The sequence below is a fragment of the Carcharhinus amblyrhynchos genome, chromosome 24 (assembly GCF_965287045.1).
Source record: "Carcharhinus amblyrhynchos chromosome 24, sCarAmb.v2.hapA, whole genome shotgun sequence".
In the NCBI taxonomy this organism is placed as follows: domain Eukaryota; kingdom Metazoa; phylum Chordata; class Chondrichthyes; order Carcharhiniformes; family Carcharhinidae; genus Carcharhinus; species Carcharhinus amblyrhynchos.
In genome coordinates, this window is record NC_137347.1 from 31,620,211 (window position 1) to 31,637,329 (window position 17,119).

At 40.9% G+C, this 17,119-nt stretch overlaps 1 protein-coding gene across 7 annotated transcripts in view; it reads right to left on the bottom strand.

Moving 5' to 3' along the window:
- LOC145357941 (ribosomal protein S6 kinase 2 alpha-like) overlaps positions 1–17,119 on the bottom strand; it is a 234,951-nt gene that overhangs the window by 63,040 nt on the left and 154,792 nt on the right. For all 7 annotated transcript variants that reach the window (XM_080211530.1, XM_080211529.1, XM_080211534.1 and 4 more), the window contains 4 exons: positions 8,622–8,738; positions 5,131–5,212; positions 4,865–4,945; positions 595–674 (listed from right to left, as the gene is read on the bottom strand). In XM_080211530.1, coding sequence (XP_080067656.1) covers positions 595–674; positions 4,865–4,945; positions 5,131–5,212; positions 8,622–8,738 — 360 coding nt within the window. The remainder of the gene's footprint in view (positions 1–594; positions 675–4,864; positions 4,946–5,130; positions 5,213–8,621; positions 8,739–17,119) is intronic.

Sequence of the window (17,119 nt, forward strand, 5' to 3'; positions counted from 1 at the left end):
CCCTACAGTACCTCCCTCTTGGCACTGCCCAAAGGGCAGTGCTAAGGTGGCCTTGGGCAATGTAAGTTTGCCCTTTGGTCAATGCAATAAATTATCCCCTGACCTCCTGGGGCCTGTGTTCCCTCCAGTGTTAGCGTGGAAAGCAGTTGTAAACCATGCTGGAGGGAACCAGTCCTGGGAGAGGGTGGAGACACTAGCAGGCCTAGAGAATCAGCCTAGAGTCCCAGGCCTGCCAGTGGGATGCAAATGCTCATTTAAATATTGTAATCAGCTAATTTCCAACATAGAACTGATGACTCCAAAAGTCTTAGCCCTGGAGATGCGCGGTGGCCATGGTGCTCAGCAGGAAACCCTTTAAACAGACTCCGTTGATGTCTCCCGGCATGTTGCGCTGCTATGCGAGATGGGAGAATTCCCCCCTTTTGTTCTTTCTGCCCTTTGCCCCGTTCTAATGCCTTAAAACCTTTTACATTTCTATCTTTCTTTAGTTCAGATGTTCATTTCTTTTCTGCATTTCAAATCATTGCTCATAAGCTTCACTGTTTTGCTTTTAACTGGACAGTTTATCAAACCAGAGAGATAGATGAATCATACCTCTTTAGAGAGTCGGGTGAAAAGATCGCCTCCTCTAAGGAAGTCTAAGATGAGGTAAAGTTTTCCTTCAGTCTGAAAAGCTGCCAAACAAAACATGTTTCTCAGATATGCATATCATTTCCTGAAACTATTTGGCAATTACAAATAAACCACACAGGATGGCTCCAGAACAAGTGACAATTCTTTCAAGTGATTCAACTATTCATCAAAAGCTGGATGCAGATGAGAAAGCATTCAGATTAGAAGTAAAACAAGAGAACCCTAGTGCTAATGAAGGATTTCACACTCACCCATCACTTTGCTATTTAGGATACCTACTGTTAGCATCAACCATTCAGCTTAAAATTTCCATATTGGACACCAGCATAGCTTAAGATGAAAATGTGTGAACAAGAATAGTTTAACAGTGCTCTAATGCATAGTATGGGTAAGTATTGTTTAAAATCATATAAATATTATCTTCACTGAATTGGATTAAATGCACCTGTAAAGTATTTATAACTGTTGGAACTAGATAACAGGTCTAACAGCATCTGTGGAGTAGAAACAAAGTTAACATTTCATACCAATGGTCTTGCATCAGAACTGGAATAGACTAGATTGTAATAGATTTCAAACAAATGCAGAGACAGGAAAAGGTTAGGGGCAAAGGAAAAAAATGTAAAGTCTGTGAAAGTATTGAATGAGAGATTAAATGACAAACTGAATAATGGTGCAAAGCAAAAGATATGACAAGTAAAGAAACAATGGTTAGGGTCTAGTAGTATAAGTAGGAAACACAGAAACATGACTATAAGTCATGGTCAAAACCAAGGCAAAAAAATACACAAAAATAAAAACCATAAAAGGAAAAATCTAAAATGGGGATAATGGTTATGGTCTAAAATTTTTGCAATTCAGTTTTGCGTTTGGAGGATTGTAAAGTGCTAATCAAAAAATGAGGATCCTTAAAGTTAAGCTGAGCTTTACTTCATGTGTAATGAGGTAGATTTAAGAACATAAGAACATAAGAAGTAGGAGCAGGAGTAGGCCATCTAGCCCTTCGAGCCTGCCCCACCATTCAATAAGATCATGGCTGATCTTAAGTGGCTCAGTTCCACTTTCCCGCTTTCTCCCCATAACCCTTAATTCCCTTGCCTACCAAAAACCTATCTACCCGTGGCTTAAATACATTTAGCGAGGTAGCCTCCACCACATCAACGGGCAGAGAATTCCAGAGATTCACCACCCTTTGAGTGAAGAAGTTCCTCCTCAACTCCGTTCTAAACTGCTCCCCCCCCCCACCTTATCTTGAGGCTGTGCCCTGTAGTCCTGCTGTCCTTTCTGAGCGGGAAGAATCTCTCTACCTCTACCCTATCCATCCCCTTCATTATCTTATACGTCTCTATTAGATCCCCCCTCTTCCTTCTAAACTCCAACGAGTACAAGCCCAGTCTATTTAGTCTCTCTTCATAGTCCAACCCCCTCACCTCCGGTATCAGCCTAGTGAATCTCCTCTGCACCTCCAAGGCCAAAATATCCTTGCGTAAGTGCGGCGACCAAAACTGCACACAGTACTCTAGCTGCGGCATCACCAGTGCCCTGTACAGTCGCAGCAAGACCTCCCCGCTTTTATATTCTATCCCCCTCGCTATAAAGGCCAGCATCCCATTCGCGTTCTTGATCACCTGCTGCACCTGCAGATGGGTTTTTGCGACTCATGCACAAGGACCCCCAGGTCCCTCTGCACCGTAGCATGCTGCAGCTTTTCGCCCTTTAAATAGTAATCCCTCCTACTATTATTCCTGCCAAAGTGGTTAACCTCACACTTAATAAACTGTCTTAGAGTAAAGTGTCTCCTAAAAAACAATGACTAAAACATGGTAGAATTTATTGTGAGTGAGAAACTTGAGTCAAAAACAACTGTGCTAATCTTAAATAAGAGTTAATACAAATTATTCAACTGATTATATAACATTCACTGTTCACCTTGCACTCACCTCTTGGGAAGGCCAAACACAAATCTTTGCAGCTTCACATCTGCTCAGTCTGCATGCGTCACCCCAAGCTACTAGTCACTTTTCATTTTAATTTTCTGTCCTACTCTCACTCTGTCCTCAGTCCCATGCACTGCTCTAATGAAACTGAACATGACTGTTACAGACAGGATATCATCTTTTGATTCAGCAATGGACTTACTTCTGAACTCAACACTGAGCTCAACAATTTAAGATCATAACCTCTTTTCCTGTATGACACTCAGGTACCTTTAAGATTTTTTTAAAAATCATGTTCTCTGTAGTTAAGCAGCTTTGGGTTCTTTTCCATTGTTGCCAGGCTATCTGGTTAGAAATCTTTTTATTGCTGCTTCAATGGTTTAAATAGGGTTTTGTTTATTTTTACTCTGGGCCTCAGATACTTTTGGGATCTTTTATGACCCTGCATTGTGCGAGGGAAGATTGGTTGACAAGTCAAAGTCAGGTGGTTCCTCCCCAGAGAAATCTAAGGATTCATTTTCAGTTTTGGTTTTAGAGTCAGAAGCTGATTGTCAAGTGGAAAGCAGTGGTTTTTTCTCTCCCTGATATTGGAGTTCAGCTGGCTAGCTAGAAGCAAGGCTTCTAGCCTTTCTGGAGTGAAAATTCTGTCGTTGGTAGTTGGCTACATGGCATATAGAGTCTCTTGCTCGCTCTCTCCCAGGTGTTTTGGGACGCTGTTCTGACTCCCAAGCTTGTCTGCACGTGTTTCAAGAAAGCTGCAGAATCCAACTAAAGGACTAAGTTTCGGCATTATGTGAGCATTGTATTTGCTATATTAAACCTGTGGCAAGGGTTTTGTTTATGGGGAAATTTGCTTGATTGGAACATTTCATATATTTGTTAAGGTTTATACAATATCATGGTTGTCTTTTTTCTTGTTGTAATGGGCAAAGGCTAATTTTCTTTCTATACATGCTAACTTTATTCTTAAATAAACTTTGTTCGATAAGAGCTCCCTAGTAGATCAGTTAAATCATACCTGAAGTGAAACATCTCATTCTCATCCTAGCCAAATTCATGTTGCAAAACTTATGATCCAGGCGATCTTCATAACACACTTTGAAGTTTCTGACTTGAATTATAACAACCCGTTTTATTTACTTTTAAGTTCCTTTGTTTTTCATGGTTTTTATGGCAACAACTGGTGATGATTCTGTTTTGCAACTTACACCAAACCTAGGCCATCTTTTGGATCTTTACTTGAATCAGCTTCTTTTATCTTGCACCATCATCCCTATTATTATTTAATTTTTCCTGTCTTTAACTCAATGATAGGCCTTTCCTTTTGTTCATTCTCCCCTCCCCTCTTTCCCTACTTCAGTACTTGCATCAAACCTATTTCATTTCTAATTTTTTCCAGTTCTAACAACAGTTGATCAGCATGAAATGTTAATGCTCTCTTCACAGATGCTGCCAGGGCTGTTGACTATTCCTGGCATTTACTATCTTTATTTGAGAGTTCCAGCAACAGCTGTTGCTGGATTATTAATTCTGCACATACAATAAAATAGGCAAAATCCAGAAAAATAAATTGACAAAGACTGTAAAAGACTTTCTGGAACAATGTTGAGACAGCAATCATCCTGTGAAGCCATACATCACATGTGTATACAATCATTGCACCTAGTCCAATCCTTCTGTTATCAAATTGAACCTTTGATGAAAGGCTAATTCAGTTCAATATAATTCTTCATCCATTCTCTACCTGAAGGCAGGTCCAACCCACTGCACTGTAATCTCCACCATGCATGGCGTAAGGAGGCAGTTCCCAAATTCTGCAGTTAGAATGAGGATTGAACCCTGTGCTGTTGGGACCAACAGTTTGGACAAACTGTCCAAACAATCAACTCCTAAGGAGTGCTAGTTGTTGCAGAAATATACACTTTAACATGCATGCTGTAGTCCGGATCTACGAATAGGGATCAGAGCCATCACTTGGCTGATCAGAAATCTCTTACCATCAGCGTATGTTGGAAGGATTTGCAGATTGATACTCAACCCATTTGTCCATGTTATGAACGAAGCTTCCTTGGTCATCAAGTCCTGGGATGGAACTTGAACCCAGAGCTTCTGGCTCAGAGGTAGGCAAGCTACCCACTGTGCCACTGGATCTCTCAATGTAATTACTTTATGTGAAGACATAAATGACTACAGTGTGCTGACCAGAACTGATGAACCAATTATTTTTCATTCAGACTTAACCACATAACTTCTCTCTTCCTGTTTTAATCCTGCAAATAAAGCAAAAATCTCACCATAATGGAGCTTCACTATGAATGGATGATTTACATCCACCAAGATATCTCGTTCCAATTTAGTCCGAACACGATCCCTCACTGAAATGAAGTAAAATTATTGTTAATATTATTGACATTATAAGCAGATAGCTTAACATCATTTAATGCAAATTGCATGACACATTAATACTGTTTTCCCTCACCCATCTTCTATCACAAGATCTTTTACTAATCACTGCATCTTCAATGAGGATTGTTTCATAGTGTGATCAGCAGGTTCCTACCTTTCAATGTTGCTTTCCTCAGAACCTTCATAGCATAGAGCTGACCTGAATCAGGCGCTTTAATCTTTCGCACCAAAAACACCTGCAAAAGCAGAATAGAAATTATAAACCACAGATCCTTATTTGCCACTCTAGGATTCCATCTCTCGAGATTGCTTTTTGAGATGATGAGAAATATATATTGTACACTGGCAGGGGAATAACTTTTAGGATAGCTGCCCAAAATACGAGTCAAAAGACGTTTGGTGGACAGTTGAGTCAGGAAAATGGCTTTTCAGTGCAAAATAGGGCCAATGAGCAAACAACCTAGAGACAAGTCCCTTACCAACTAGTAAATGTAAACAACAGCTGTGAAGAAACACAACCATGAAAGGCAAAACGATATTCCAACACAATCAGCATTGTGGGCCAAATTGACAGCAAAGTAAGCTAATAACATATCAAACATTCAAGGGACATCCAGGACTTAGCTATTGACTTGGGAAGCATTTTGAACAAATCACAAATCTAGAAGATTGTTTGCTCCAGTGATCTATGTTAGACAATCAGGGGTTTTTGAATCAATGGAAAGAGAGTAAAGGGGTTGGAGTGTGTCATGTGTGAAATTAACATATCATTAAGTTCGTCTAGTGTCTAAAAAGGTTTTTGAGAGCTGATTTCTGATCTCAAGCAAAGACACTGCTTTGTTTAAAAACAAATTGTAGCTCTAATCAAAAGGCAACAAACACTCTACAATAATGATCTACTTGGTAGGAAGTTACTTAAGTGAGAACTAAAAACTTTTATTTATATTTCAGTCGCAGTCACTGCAAGCGATTGATTTAGATCAGTCTTGTCCAACCTGTTCCCTCGATGGGCCACATTTATGTCACTCAAAGGGCCAATGATCAAATTTCTGAAAGATAAGGTTTGACACAACAAACTGAATTTCAAAAAAAATTGCAGTTTCATGGAAAGTACAGCAATATCACAGTAATGAATTGCTAAATACAAAAGAGCAAGTAATAAAAATCAACAGAATGACAGGGTCAGTGTATGCGTTTGGGCAAGACTGGTTGTGTGTTTGTGTTGGTTTGTGGTTGGCAGAGAGAGTGCGAAAACAGATTGGGTGTAAGGCAGCCTCTCATTCGATGTGCTGAACTCCCTCCAGGGCCAAAACATCCTTCCCAAAGTGTGGTGCCCATACCTGTTCACAGTATTCTAAGTGGGGTCTAATTAGGGGTTTGTGCAGCTACAGTCTAAAATCTGCATCCCTATATTTCAGCCCTTTAGACATAAAGGCCAGCATTCCATTGGTCTTCTTGACTACTTTCTGCACTGGTTTGTGGCATTTTAAGGGGCAATGCATTTGAAACCCAAATCTCGTTGGATATCCACTGAATTTAACTTTGTGCCTTCTAAAAAATATGCTGATCTATCTTCTTTTGATCTGAAATGGATAACCATACATTTAATCGTCTTAAAATCTATTTGCCACAGCTTGACCCATTCACCCAATGGTGAATGGAGTTGACAAAGGAGAATAAATGGAGATGCTTTATTTAGACTTTCAGAAGGCTTTCAACAAAGTCTCACATAACAGACTACTATGTAAAGTTAAAGAACATGGGATTGCAGGTAATATCTTGAGATGGATAGAAACTGGTTAGCAGATAGGAAGCAAAGAGTTGGCATAAATTGTTTTTCTTTCAGGCTGGCAGTCAGTGACTAGTGGAGTTCTGCAGGATCTGTGCTAGGACCCTAACTGTTCACATTATATATTTATGATTTGGACGAAGGAACTGAATGTATTATCTCCAAATTTGCAGATGATACAAAGTTGGATGGGAGGATGAGCTGTGAGGAAGAGGCAGAGCTTCAGCGTGAATTGGAGAGGCTGAGCGTGTGGGCATCTGCATGGCAGATGCAGTTTAATGTGGATAAATGGGAGGTTATTCACTTTAGGAGCAATAATAGGAAGACAGATTATTACTTGAATGGGTGTAAATTGAGAGACATGGATACTCAACAAGATCTTCGAGTCTTTGGGCATCAGTTGCTGAAAGCATGCGTGCAGGTACAGCAGGCAGTGAAGAAGGCAAATGGTATTTTGGCCTTCATAGCGAGGATTTAAGTATAGGGATAGGGATGTTTTACTGCAATTGTGCAGGGCACTAGTGATGCCACACCTGGAGTATTGTCTGCAGTTTTGGTGTCCTTATCTGAGGAAGAATATCCTTGCTTTAGAGGCAGTACAGTGAAGATTTACCAGACTGATTCCTGGGATGGCAGGTTTGTCATATGAGGAGAGGCTAACTTGGCTAGGATTATATTTATTGGAGTTTAGAAGAATGATAGGGGATGTCATAGAAACTTATAAAACTTTAACAGGGTTAGAAAGGGTAGATTAGAAAGAATGTTCCCAATGGTGGGGGAGTCGAGAACTAGGGGTCATAGTTTGGGGATAAGGGTAAACGTTTTAGAACTAAGATGAGGGGAAATTTCTTCACCCAGAGGGTGGTGAATGTGTGGACTTCACTACACCAAATGTAGTTAAGGCCAAAACATTGTCTGATTTCAAGAAGAAATTAGATATAACTCTTGGGGCTAAAGGGATCAAAGGATTTGGGTGGAAGGGTGGATCAGGATGTTGAATTCGATCATCAGCCATGATCAAGATGAATGTGGAGCAGGCTTGAAGGACCGAATGGCCTACTCCCACCTCTAGTTTTTTTGTTTCTAAGGCCAGCGACAATACCACTACATCACCACCTCCTTACGTGATATACGTTGCCTGCAAAAGTATTAGAATTCCTTCACTACTACCTGTTATTAAATCTATAGCTCATTACAAAATGTTAGGAGAACTACTGAGGTAAATTTAACTCCCTAAAACGAGTAAGTTTAGGTCAATTGGGATGTTAGATGTTAAAATTCTGAAATCCAACCCAAACTGATGCTCTTCCATTTTTAACAAATCAAGACATAGAGGCAGGCAGTCTGTGTGTAGCCTCCTGAAAAAAAGGGATAGTGTTAAATGGGAAAGTGAGATAGAAACTGAGATAGTGTTAAATGGGAAAAGCAGAATAATCACCAAAAGCTGTGGTTGGGTTGCTGCACCACAGCGTGCCTGAGGGAACACTATCCCCTGAGTTTTGACCCTTCCAATCTCTCCCCATTGATACTTCCAATTTCTTCCACAAGGACTCTGATCTCCTCTGATATCGTCAGGGGCTTCTGATCTTCCAACAAGCTGTTTTGATACATCTCACACTCCTCTCCACTCTTCCCCTGCTGCAGCCTGATGACAAAGACCTACCTGACTGATAGCCAGCCAGTCTCTTAACTTGGCTTTTTGCAGCACAGAAATGAAGGTAAAATAAATACATGTCAGGCCTTTGTTAAATTCGATACGAAAATCCACTCTTCCAAGGAACTTTCAGCTCCCTCCCCACATCAAATCAATATCCAGTCCACTGTTTCAGAGCACTGAGATTACAAGACATACTGACCTTTCCAAAGGATCCTTGACCAAGTACTTTCAGCAGCTCGAAGTGAGAAGGATCTGCTTTTTCTGACCCCTCTTTCACATGATGTGTGATGTTGATCTCTTTTACATTCTCTTCATCCTGAAATACAAGGTTAGCAGTTAAAAATCAAGAGCTCTCCCAACTCGCTCCATTTACATTCACAACAAAAACCACCCTTCTGCCAGAAAACCTGTGCTTACTATGAATTAAAATTTACAATCTTCTAAGTGTCACAAGTAGGTACATGGAATTAGGTCACAGATCTCATTGATTGACAGATCAGAATCAAGATGCTAATTGGCTTATTCTTGTTTCTATGATAGAATGTTACAGGACCAAGCAATTGCTCTACTACTAAAGTTGGAAGTATCAGAGGTCAATACTCAATTCCTTTCTGTGTCCTCCAAAATCTGATACTGTTCCACTCCCTTTCAAAACTGCTTTCATCACCTAAGTCTCAAAAGACATAACCTTGGCCCCTATCCTTGAAGACTATCACCCTATCTCTTACCAGCCCTTTCCCTCCCATCTCTCACATAACACCTTGTCTCCTATGTCTGCGTGAGCTTCCTCCAGGTGCTCTGGTTTCCCTCCACAGTCCGAACGATTTGTGGGCAGGTGCATAGGCCATGATAAATTATCTCTCAGTGTATCCGAACAGGTGCCGGAATGTAGCAACCAGAGGATTTTCACAGTAACTGCATTGCAATGTTATTGTAAGCCTACTTGTGACACTAATAAATAAACTTTAGACTTTACCTCTCTACTCTGTTTTTGCTCCTGCCACAGTATTGAAATAATCAAAGTCACAAATGACATTCTGTGGGCAAATCCCACATTATACTTTTCAACCGTTGTATTCTCTGACACGAATGGTGACATCATCCTCTGCAACACCACTCCTCTATTGTCCAGCTGAGTGGGACAAATCCTCATTTGGTTTCACTCTTTGCTATTTAACATAGCCAATGCATCTTCAACAATGTCTTCTTCTGCATCTGTACTGCTAACGTTGAAACTGAAAAATATTCTACTCATTGTTCCCTCCTCCTCACATGCTGGCACTTGGAAACATCACCTCAAAACATGGGGTCAGCTTTATATGTACATTGAGGCTACCCAGGTCTATTTTTTCAAACCTCTTTTGACCCCTCAACTATCTTCACATCATCCGTCTGCTGGTCCAACCTCCAGTCCTGGATGAATCGCATTTTTCTCCACTGAAATAAAACTGAAATCATCATCTTTTACCCCATCTTTAACCTCATGCCTTTGCCTTTCATTCAATCCCCTCACCAGTTCTGGGTCCCAATTATTCCAAAGCTCTCTTAATCAGCCTCCCATCCTCTAGTCACCATAATATCTCATGCAGCTCTATAAAGTGGCTTTCACCCCACTCCAGAAGAGGGCCCTCCATCCTAAAAATACCAAAGCTGATAATTAACATCGGCAGCATGAACTCTGAAAGCACATACTTAATGATCTTATACTGTAGTGGCATTGTTCACCCCCAGAGGCCAACATTGCAAAAGTATGAATACTATTCGTGGTGATAGATGGTGTCAGTGCAAATAGTTGGTAAGAGGGACCATAACTTCCTACTTCCTTCCTGAGCTGTCTATTTTAAAATACATTTACAGCTTGTGACACTTGAAACAGTTACTTGATACTATTCACGTACAATATTTGTTGAACTAAGTTCTGATAATATTAGAACCTATGGTACACAAATTTGGAGACAATTTTTTGATTTCCCTTGAATAGGTAACAGACTGCAGTGTTTTGAATTAGAAATCAGTAATACATGGAAATATTTTGCTGCGATGGGAGTATTACAGCGGTCATTAAGGCATTTTATTCTTTGTTATGAACCCACAGAGACCAAAAACATCTAAAATGTTATGATCTTCGACCAGACTCCAAGTTCTTGGTACGATCCTGTTTCTTTTTAAAGTAGACAGTAAATGGCAGAACCCTTAAGAGTATTGATAGGCAGAGGGATCTGGGTGTACAGGTGCTCAGGTACTGAGAGTAGCAACACAGGTGGTGAAGGTAGCCAACAAGGCATATGGCATGTTGCCTCCATCAGCTGGGGCATTGAGTTTAAAATTTGATAAGTCATGTTGCAGCTTTATAGAACCTTAGTCAGGCCGCACTTGAATATAGTGTTCAATTCTGGTCACCACAGTACCAGAAGGATGTGGAGGCTTTGAAGAGGGTACAGAAAAGATTTACCAGGATGTTGCCTGACATTAGCTATGAGGAGAAGTTGGAGAAACTTGTTTTGTTCTCACTGGAACGATGGAAGTTGAGGGGTGACCTGATAGAAGTCTGCAAGATTATGAGAGACATGGACAAAGTGAATAGTCAGAAGCTTTTTCCCAGGATGGAAGAGTCAATTACTGGGGGGACACAGGTTTAAGGTGTGAGGGGCAAGTTCAAAGGAGATGTACAAGGCAGATTTTTTACACAGAGGGTGGTGGGTGCCTGTAACTCACTGCCAGGGGAGGACATGAAAGTGACTTTTAAAGGGCATCTTGACAAATACAATGAAAAGGATGGGAATGGAGGGATATGGTCCCCAGAAAGGTAGGGGGTTTTAGTTAAGTCAGGCAGCATGGTTGGTGCAGACCTGGAAGGCCAAAGGGCTTGTGTTTAAGATTCAAGACACTTGCTACGAGAATAAAGTCACAAGATTCCACAAGCTTTGAACAAAAATAAGCTTTACTATGCAAGGTTAGAAAGATGAAATAATTTACATTGTCGATCTTATGCACAAACTTCAGCGTTAATATGAGGTAAATGTGAATTAACAGGCAAACAGTATTTAAACACATCACCCTGTACACTAAATAGCAAGTGCAACCAAGGCAGATCCCACAGATTTCTCAGCAACCTACCCAAATAGCAATAAATTCTGTGAGTCAACAATGTTGTTCAAACTCTGACTCGCTCAGGAGGGATTCCGGTCTTCAGCTTTGACAATCTTGCCTTAGAATTCTCTTCCAAAGTTGCATTAACTCAGGTGACTTCAACAACAGCCCACCTTGCAGGCCTTCAATCTCATCTCCCGACAGTCTGTTCCCTTAATTTTCTGAGTCTGCACTTCAGCACCAACTCTCAACTCTTTGGCCACAATGAGCAGAATATTACTGCCCCAACAACCCGCAGCATGGAATCACTAACCTTTTGCAGCCTTCTTCAATTGCCAGAATTTCTCCTGAACCCTCACTATTTTAAAGTTTGCCAATTGCAGCCCTTTCTTTGCTTGGAGCCCCTTTCTTTGCTCCATCCTTTCTTTCTTCTTAACCTAGACCTCTCCTTTTCTGGACTCCTGTTTGTCGAGCACTAATTGTTGAATTGTATTGGAAGAGATTAAACAGCTGGAATAGATTTAAGTAGCATATCTAAGCGGGCAACTAACTTTTCAAAAAAGAAAACTACTGTTTCATTATCAACAAAAGTGAAAAGTCTAACCAATAGAAGTAATATTGTGAATAGTGAAATATTTATATTTTCTCCCTTCTCTGGAGGTCCTATTCCCAATAGAAATGAAAAATCCTGCTTCTTGGTATACACTGTCAAAGTTCCTCAAGCATCTGCATCACTGCTATTTTTATCTTTAAACATACAAGATCTTGGATGGCTTAATTTGTAAAGCCCGATGTTTCTGAATCACGGTCCATTAAACTTATGCGGCATAGTGCAGATGACATTGCTGCTTCAGCGCCAAAGACCTGGGTTTGATTCCAGCTTTGGGTGATTGTCTGTGTGGAGTTTGCATGTTCTACCTACGTCTGCATGGGTTTCCTTCTGTGCTCTGGTTTCCTCCCACAATCCAAAGATGTGAAGGTTAAGTGGACTGGCATGCTAAACTGCCCTTTAATGTCACAAGATGTGTAGTTTAAATGGATTAGCCATGGTAAATTTGGGTTATAGGGATAGGGTGGAGGAGAGTGCCTACGTGCAAAGCTCTTCTGGCGAATCAGTGCAGATTCAGTGGGACAGATGGCCTCTTCTGCACTGTAAGGATTCAATAGTTGTATGTATACTTGATTTCCCATGTGAATACGGACTACTGGAATGCTGTGCAGTTGATTTCCATACTATGAAGGTATATGGAGGCACTGGAGTAGATGCAAAAAAGATTTACTTAGAAGATACCAGAAATTCGAGGTTATATCATTAGGAAAGATTGAATATGTTATACCTCTTTTCTCTAGTGAAGAGAAGACTGAGGGATGACCCAATAAAGGTCTTCTAAGGTTATAAAAATATTTAATAGGTAGATGTATGGAAGATAAGTAGACTTGTGGGAGAAACCATAACCACAGAATATAAATGTAATATAGTCAATAATAAATCTGAAAACTAATTCAGGAGAAGCGTCTGTTACCAGTAAGTGACAAGAACATGAACTTCTTTGACATATAGAACAGTATAGATCTATTTAAAGAGAATTAACACATGGGAAGGAAGGAATAGGATAGGTTGATGGCATTAGGTGAAGTAGAGTGGAAGGAGGCTTGTGAGGACCACAAACACTAGCATAGAACAGTTGGATTGAATAGCCTTTTTCAGTGCTGCACATTTTATGTAACTGTTAGAAATGTGGCATCCGAGGTAGTAAAATTTGTTGAAATGTCACTGGTTGCAAAGAGGAGTTAAAAGTCGCCAAGGGTTTCTGTTCTTTCACCTTTGCAAGAAAGTTTACTTGCATCAGACAAGGCCTGGATTGGGCCTCAACTGCAATACTGCCCTCTATCCCAATAAAGGAGTAGCCTGCTGACCATTACCATCTACATACACATTTGCAATGAAAATCATTACTTGTAAGGTACTTGAATATAACTGGTGCCTCTACCCCACCATAGAGTGAAGAACTTGAGAAATGCCAGAAAAGTAAATGAAAAGCAACGTAAGAAAAAGTGGCATGAGGGAGCAAAACTTGACCTCCTCTTGGGAAATAAAGAAGGGCAGGTGACAGGAGTGTTAGTGAGGGATCACTTTAGGGACGAGTGAGCATAACTCCATTAGTTTTAAGATAGCTATGGAGAACGATAGGTCTGGCCCAAAAGTTAAAATTCTAAATTGGGGGAAGGCTAATTTTGATGGTATCAGACATGAACTTTCAAAAGTTAATTGGGGGAGCCTGTGGGAAAGCAAAGGGACATCTGGTAAGTGGGAAGCTTTTAAAAATGTGTTAATCAGGATTCAGCATAAGCACATTATTCTTAGAGTGAAGGGCAAGGCTGGTAGAAGTAGGAAACCCTGGATAACTAGGGACATAGAGGCCCTGGTCAAGAAGGAGGAGAAGACATATGACATTCATAGACAGCTGGGATCAAGTGGATCTCTTGAAGAGTACACAGTGTGTAGGAGTAATGTTAAGACGGAAATTAGGAGGCAAAAAAGTAACAAGATTGTTTTGGCAGATAAGGCAGAGAATCCAAAGAGCTTCTACAAATACATAGAGGGCAAAAGAGTAACTAGGGAGAGAGTAGGACCTCTTAAGAATCAACAAGGTCATCTATGTACAGACCCACAAGATATGGGTGAGATCCTAAATGAATATTTCTTATCAGCATTCACTTCAGAAAAACATGGATGCTAGGGAGCTCGGGGAAATAAATACTAATGTCTTGAGGGGTAGACATTTAACAGAGGAGGAGGTGCTGGAAGTCTTAAAGCGCATCAAGAAAGATAAATCTGCGGGACACTGTGAGAGGCTAGGGAGGAAATTGTGGGTCCCCTAGAAGAGATAATTGAATCAACAAGAGTCACAGGTGAGGTGCCTGAAGATTGAAGAGTGGCAAATGTTGTGCCTTTGTTTAAGAGGGGCTGCAGGGAAAAGCCTGGGAACTACAGCCTGGTGACCCTCACTTGGTAGTGGATAAATTGTTAGAAGGTATTTTGAGAGCCAAGAGCTACAGGCATTTAGAAACGCAAGGATTGAATACAGACAGTCAGCATGGCTTTGTGAGTGGAAAATCATGTCTCACAAATTTGACTGAGCTTTTTGAAGGGGTACCAAGAAGGTAGATGAGGGCAGCACAGTTGATATTGTCTACATGGACTTTAGGAAGGCCTTTGACAAGGTACCACATGATAGGTTGTTGCATAAGGTTAAATCTCACAAGATCCAGGGTGAGGTATCTAAATGGATACAAAATTGGCTTGATGACAGAAAACAAGACGGTGGTTGTAGAGACTTGTTTTTCAAACTGGAGGCCAATGACCAGTGGTGTGCCTCAAGGATCGGTGCTGGGTCCACTGTTATTTGTCATTTATATTAATGATTTGGATGAGAATTTAGTAGGCATGGTTAGTAAGTTTGCAGATGACACCAAGATTGGTGGCATAGTAGACAATGAAGAAGGTTATCTAGGATTGCAACGAGATCTTGATCAATTGGGCCAGTGGGCTGAAGAATGGCAGATGGAGTTTAATTTAGATAAATATGAGATTATGCATTTTTGTAGAGTGAACCAGGGCAGGACTTACTCAGTTAATGGTGGGGCACTGGGGAGAGTTATAGAACAAAAAGATCTAGGAATAAGGTTCATAAATTCTTGAAACTGGAATCACAGGTAGACAGAGTGCGAAGAACGCATTCAGCATGCTTAGTTTCATTGGTCAGAACATTTAATACAGGAGTTGGGACGTCTTGTTGAAATTGTACAAGACATTGGTAAGGTCACACTTGGAATACTGTGTACAGTTCTGGTCACCCTATTATAGAAAGGATATTATTAAATGGAAAGAGTGCAGAAAAGGTTTACTAGGATGCTACTGGGACTTGATGGTTTGAGTTATAAGGAGAGGCTGAATAGACTGGGACTTTTCTCTCTGGAGCACAGAAGGCTGAGGGGTGATCTTATAGAGGTGTATAAAATAATCAGCTAGATGGTCAATCTCTTTTCCCAAAGGTAGGGGAGTCTAAAACTAGAGGGCGTAGGTTTAAGGTGACAGGGGAGAGATACAAAAAGATCCAGAGGGACTATTTTTTCACACAAAGGGTGGTGAGTGCCTGGAACAAACTGCCAGAGGTAATAGAAGAGACAGGTACAATTTTGTCTTTTAAAAAGTGTTTAGATACATGGGTAAGATGGGTATAGAGGGACATGGGCCAAACATGGGCAACTGGGACTAGCTTAGGGTTTAAAAAAAGGGCTGCTTGGACAAATTGGACCCAAGAGCCTGTTTCCATGCCATAAACCTCTATGACTCTATGTAAAGCTACCATACACTCTTCTGGTTGACCCAAGATGGACGCGGTGGGCTTGAGGAAGAGTTCTTGGAATGCTGTAGGGATAGTTTCCTTGAACAGTGTGTGACGGAACCAACAAGGGAGCGAGCTATCTTAGATCTGGTGTTGTGTAACGAGGCAGGAAGAATTAGGGATCTTGTTATGAGGGATCCTCTTGGGACAAGCGATCATTCTATGGTTGAGTTTTTGATGCAGATGGAGGATGAGAAAGTAGGGTCCTGAACCTGTGTCCTCTGTTTGAACAGAGGGGAGTACGATAGGATGAAAGCGGAATTGGCGAATGTAGACTGGGGGCACAGATTGGTTGGTAGGACAGCTGAGGAACAGTGGAGGATCTTTAAGGAGATCTTTTTCGGCGCTCAGCAGAAATATATTCCAATGGTAAAGAAGGAATGTAGGAGAAGGGATAATCAGCCATGGTTATTGAAGGAAATAAAGGAGAGTATTAAATTAAAAGCTGATGCGTTTAGAGCGGCTAAAAGTAGTGGGCAAGTAGAAGATTGGCAGAGGTTTAAAAATCAACAAAGAATGACTAAAAAGTTGATAAAGAAAGGAAGGATAGACTATGAAGCTAAACTAGCACTAAATATAAAAAAGGACAGTAAGGGTTGTTACAAATATATAAAGAAGAGGAGGCTGGTTAGAGTGAATGTTGGACCCTTAGAGGATGAGAGGGGGGATTTAGTGGTGGGAGATGAGGAAATGGCTGAGGCCTTAAATAAGTTTTTTGCCTCAGTCTTCATGGAGGAGGATGTGAATAGTTTGCCGGATATTAAAGATAAGGATGATAGGAGTTGAGGGCCTGAATGCGATTACTGTCACTAGAGAGGTAGTGCTTGATAGACTAACGGGGCTGATGGTGGACAAGTCCCCAGGAGCGGATGGAATGCATCCCAGGGTTCTGAAGGAAATGGCAGAGGTGATAGTAGATGCCTTAGTGATTATTTACCAAACTTCGCTGGATTCCGGGGAAGTGCCGGAAGATTGGAAAACGGCTAATGTTACGCCGCTGTTTAAAAAAGGTAGCAGGCAAAAGGCAGGGAATTATAGGCCGGTTAGTTTAACGTCTGTTGCTGGAAAAATCCGTCATCAAAGAAGAAGTAGAGAGGCACCTAGAAAAGAATGGTTTGATAGAGCAGACGCAGCATGGATTCGTTAAGGGGAAGTCGTGTTTGACGAATTTATTGGATTTCTGTGAGGATGTGACTAG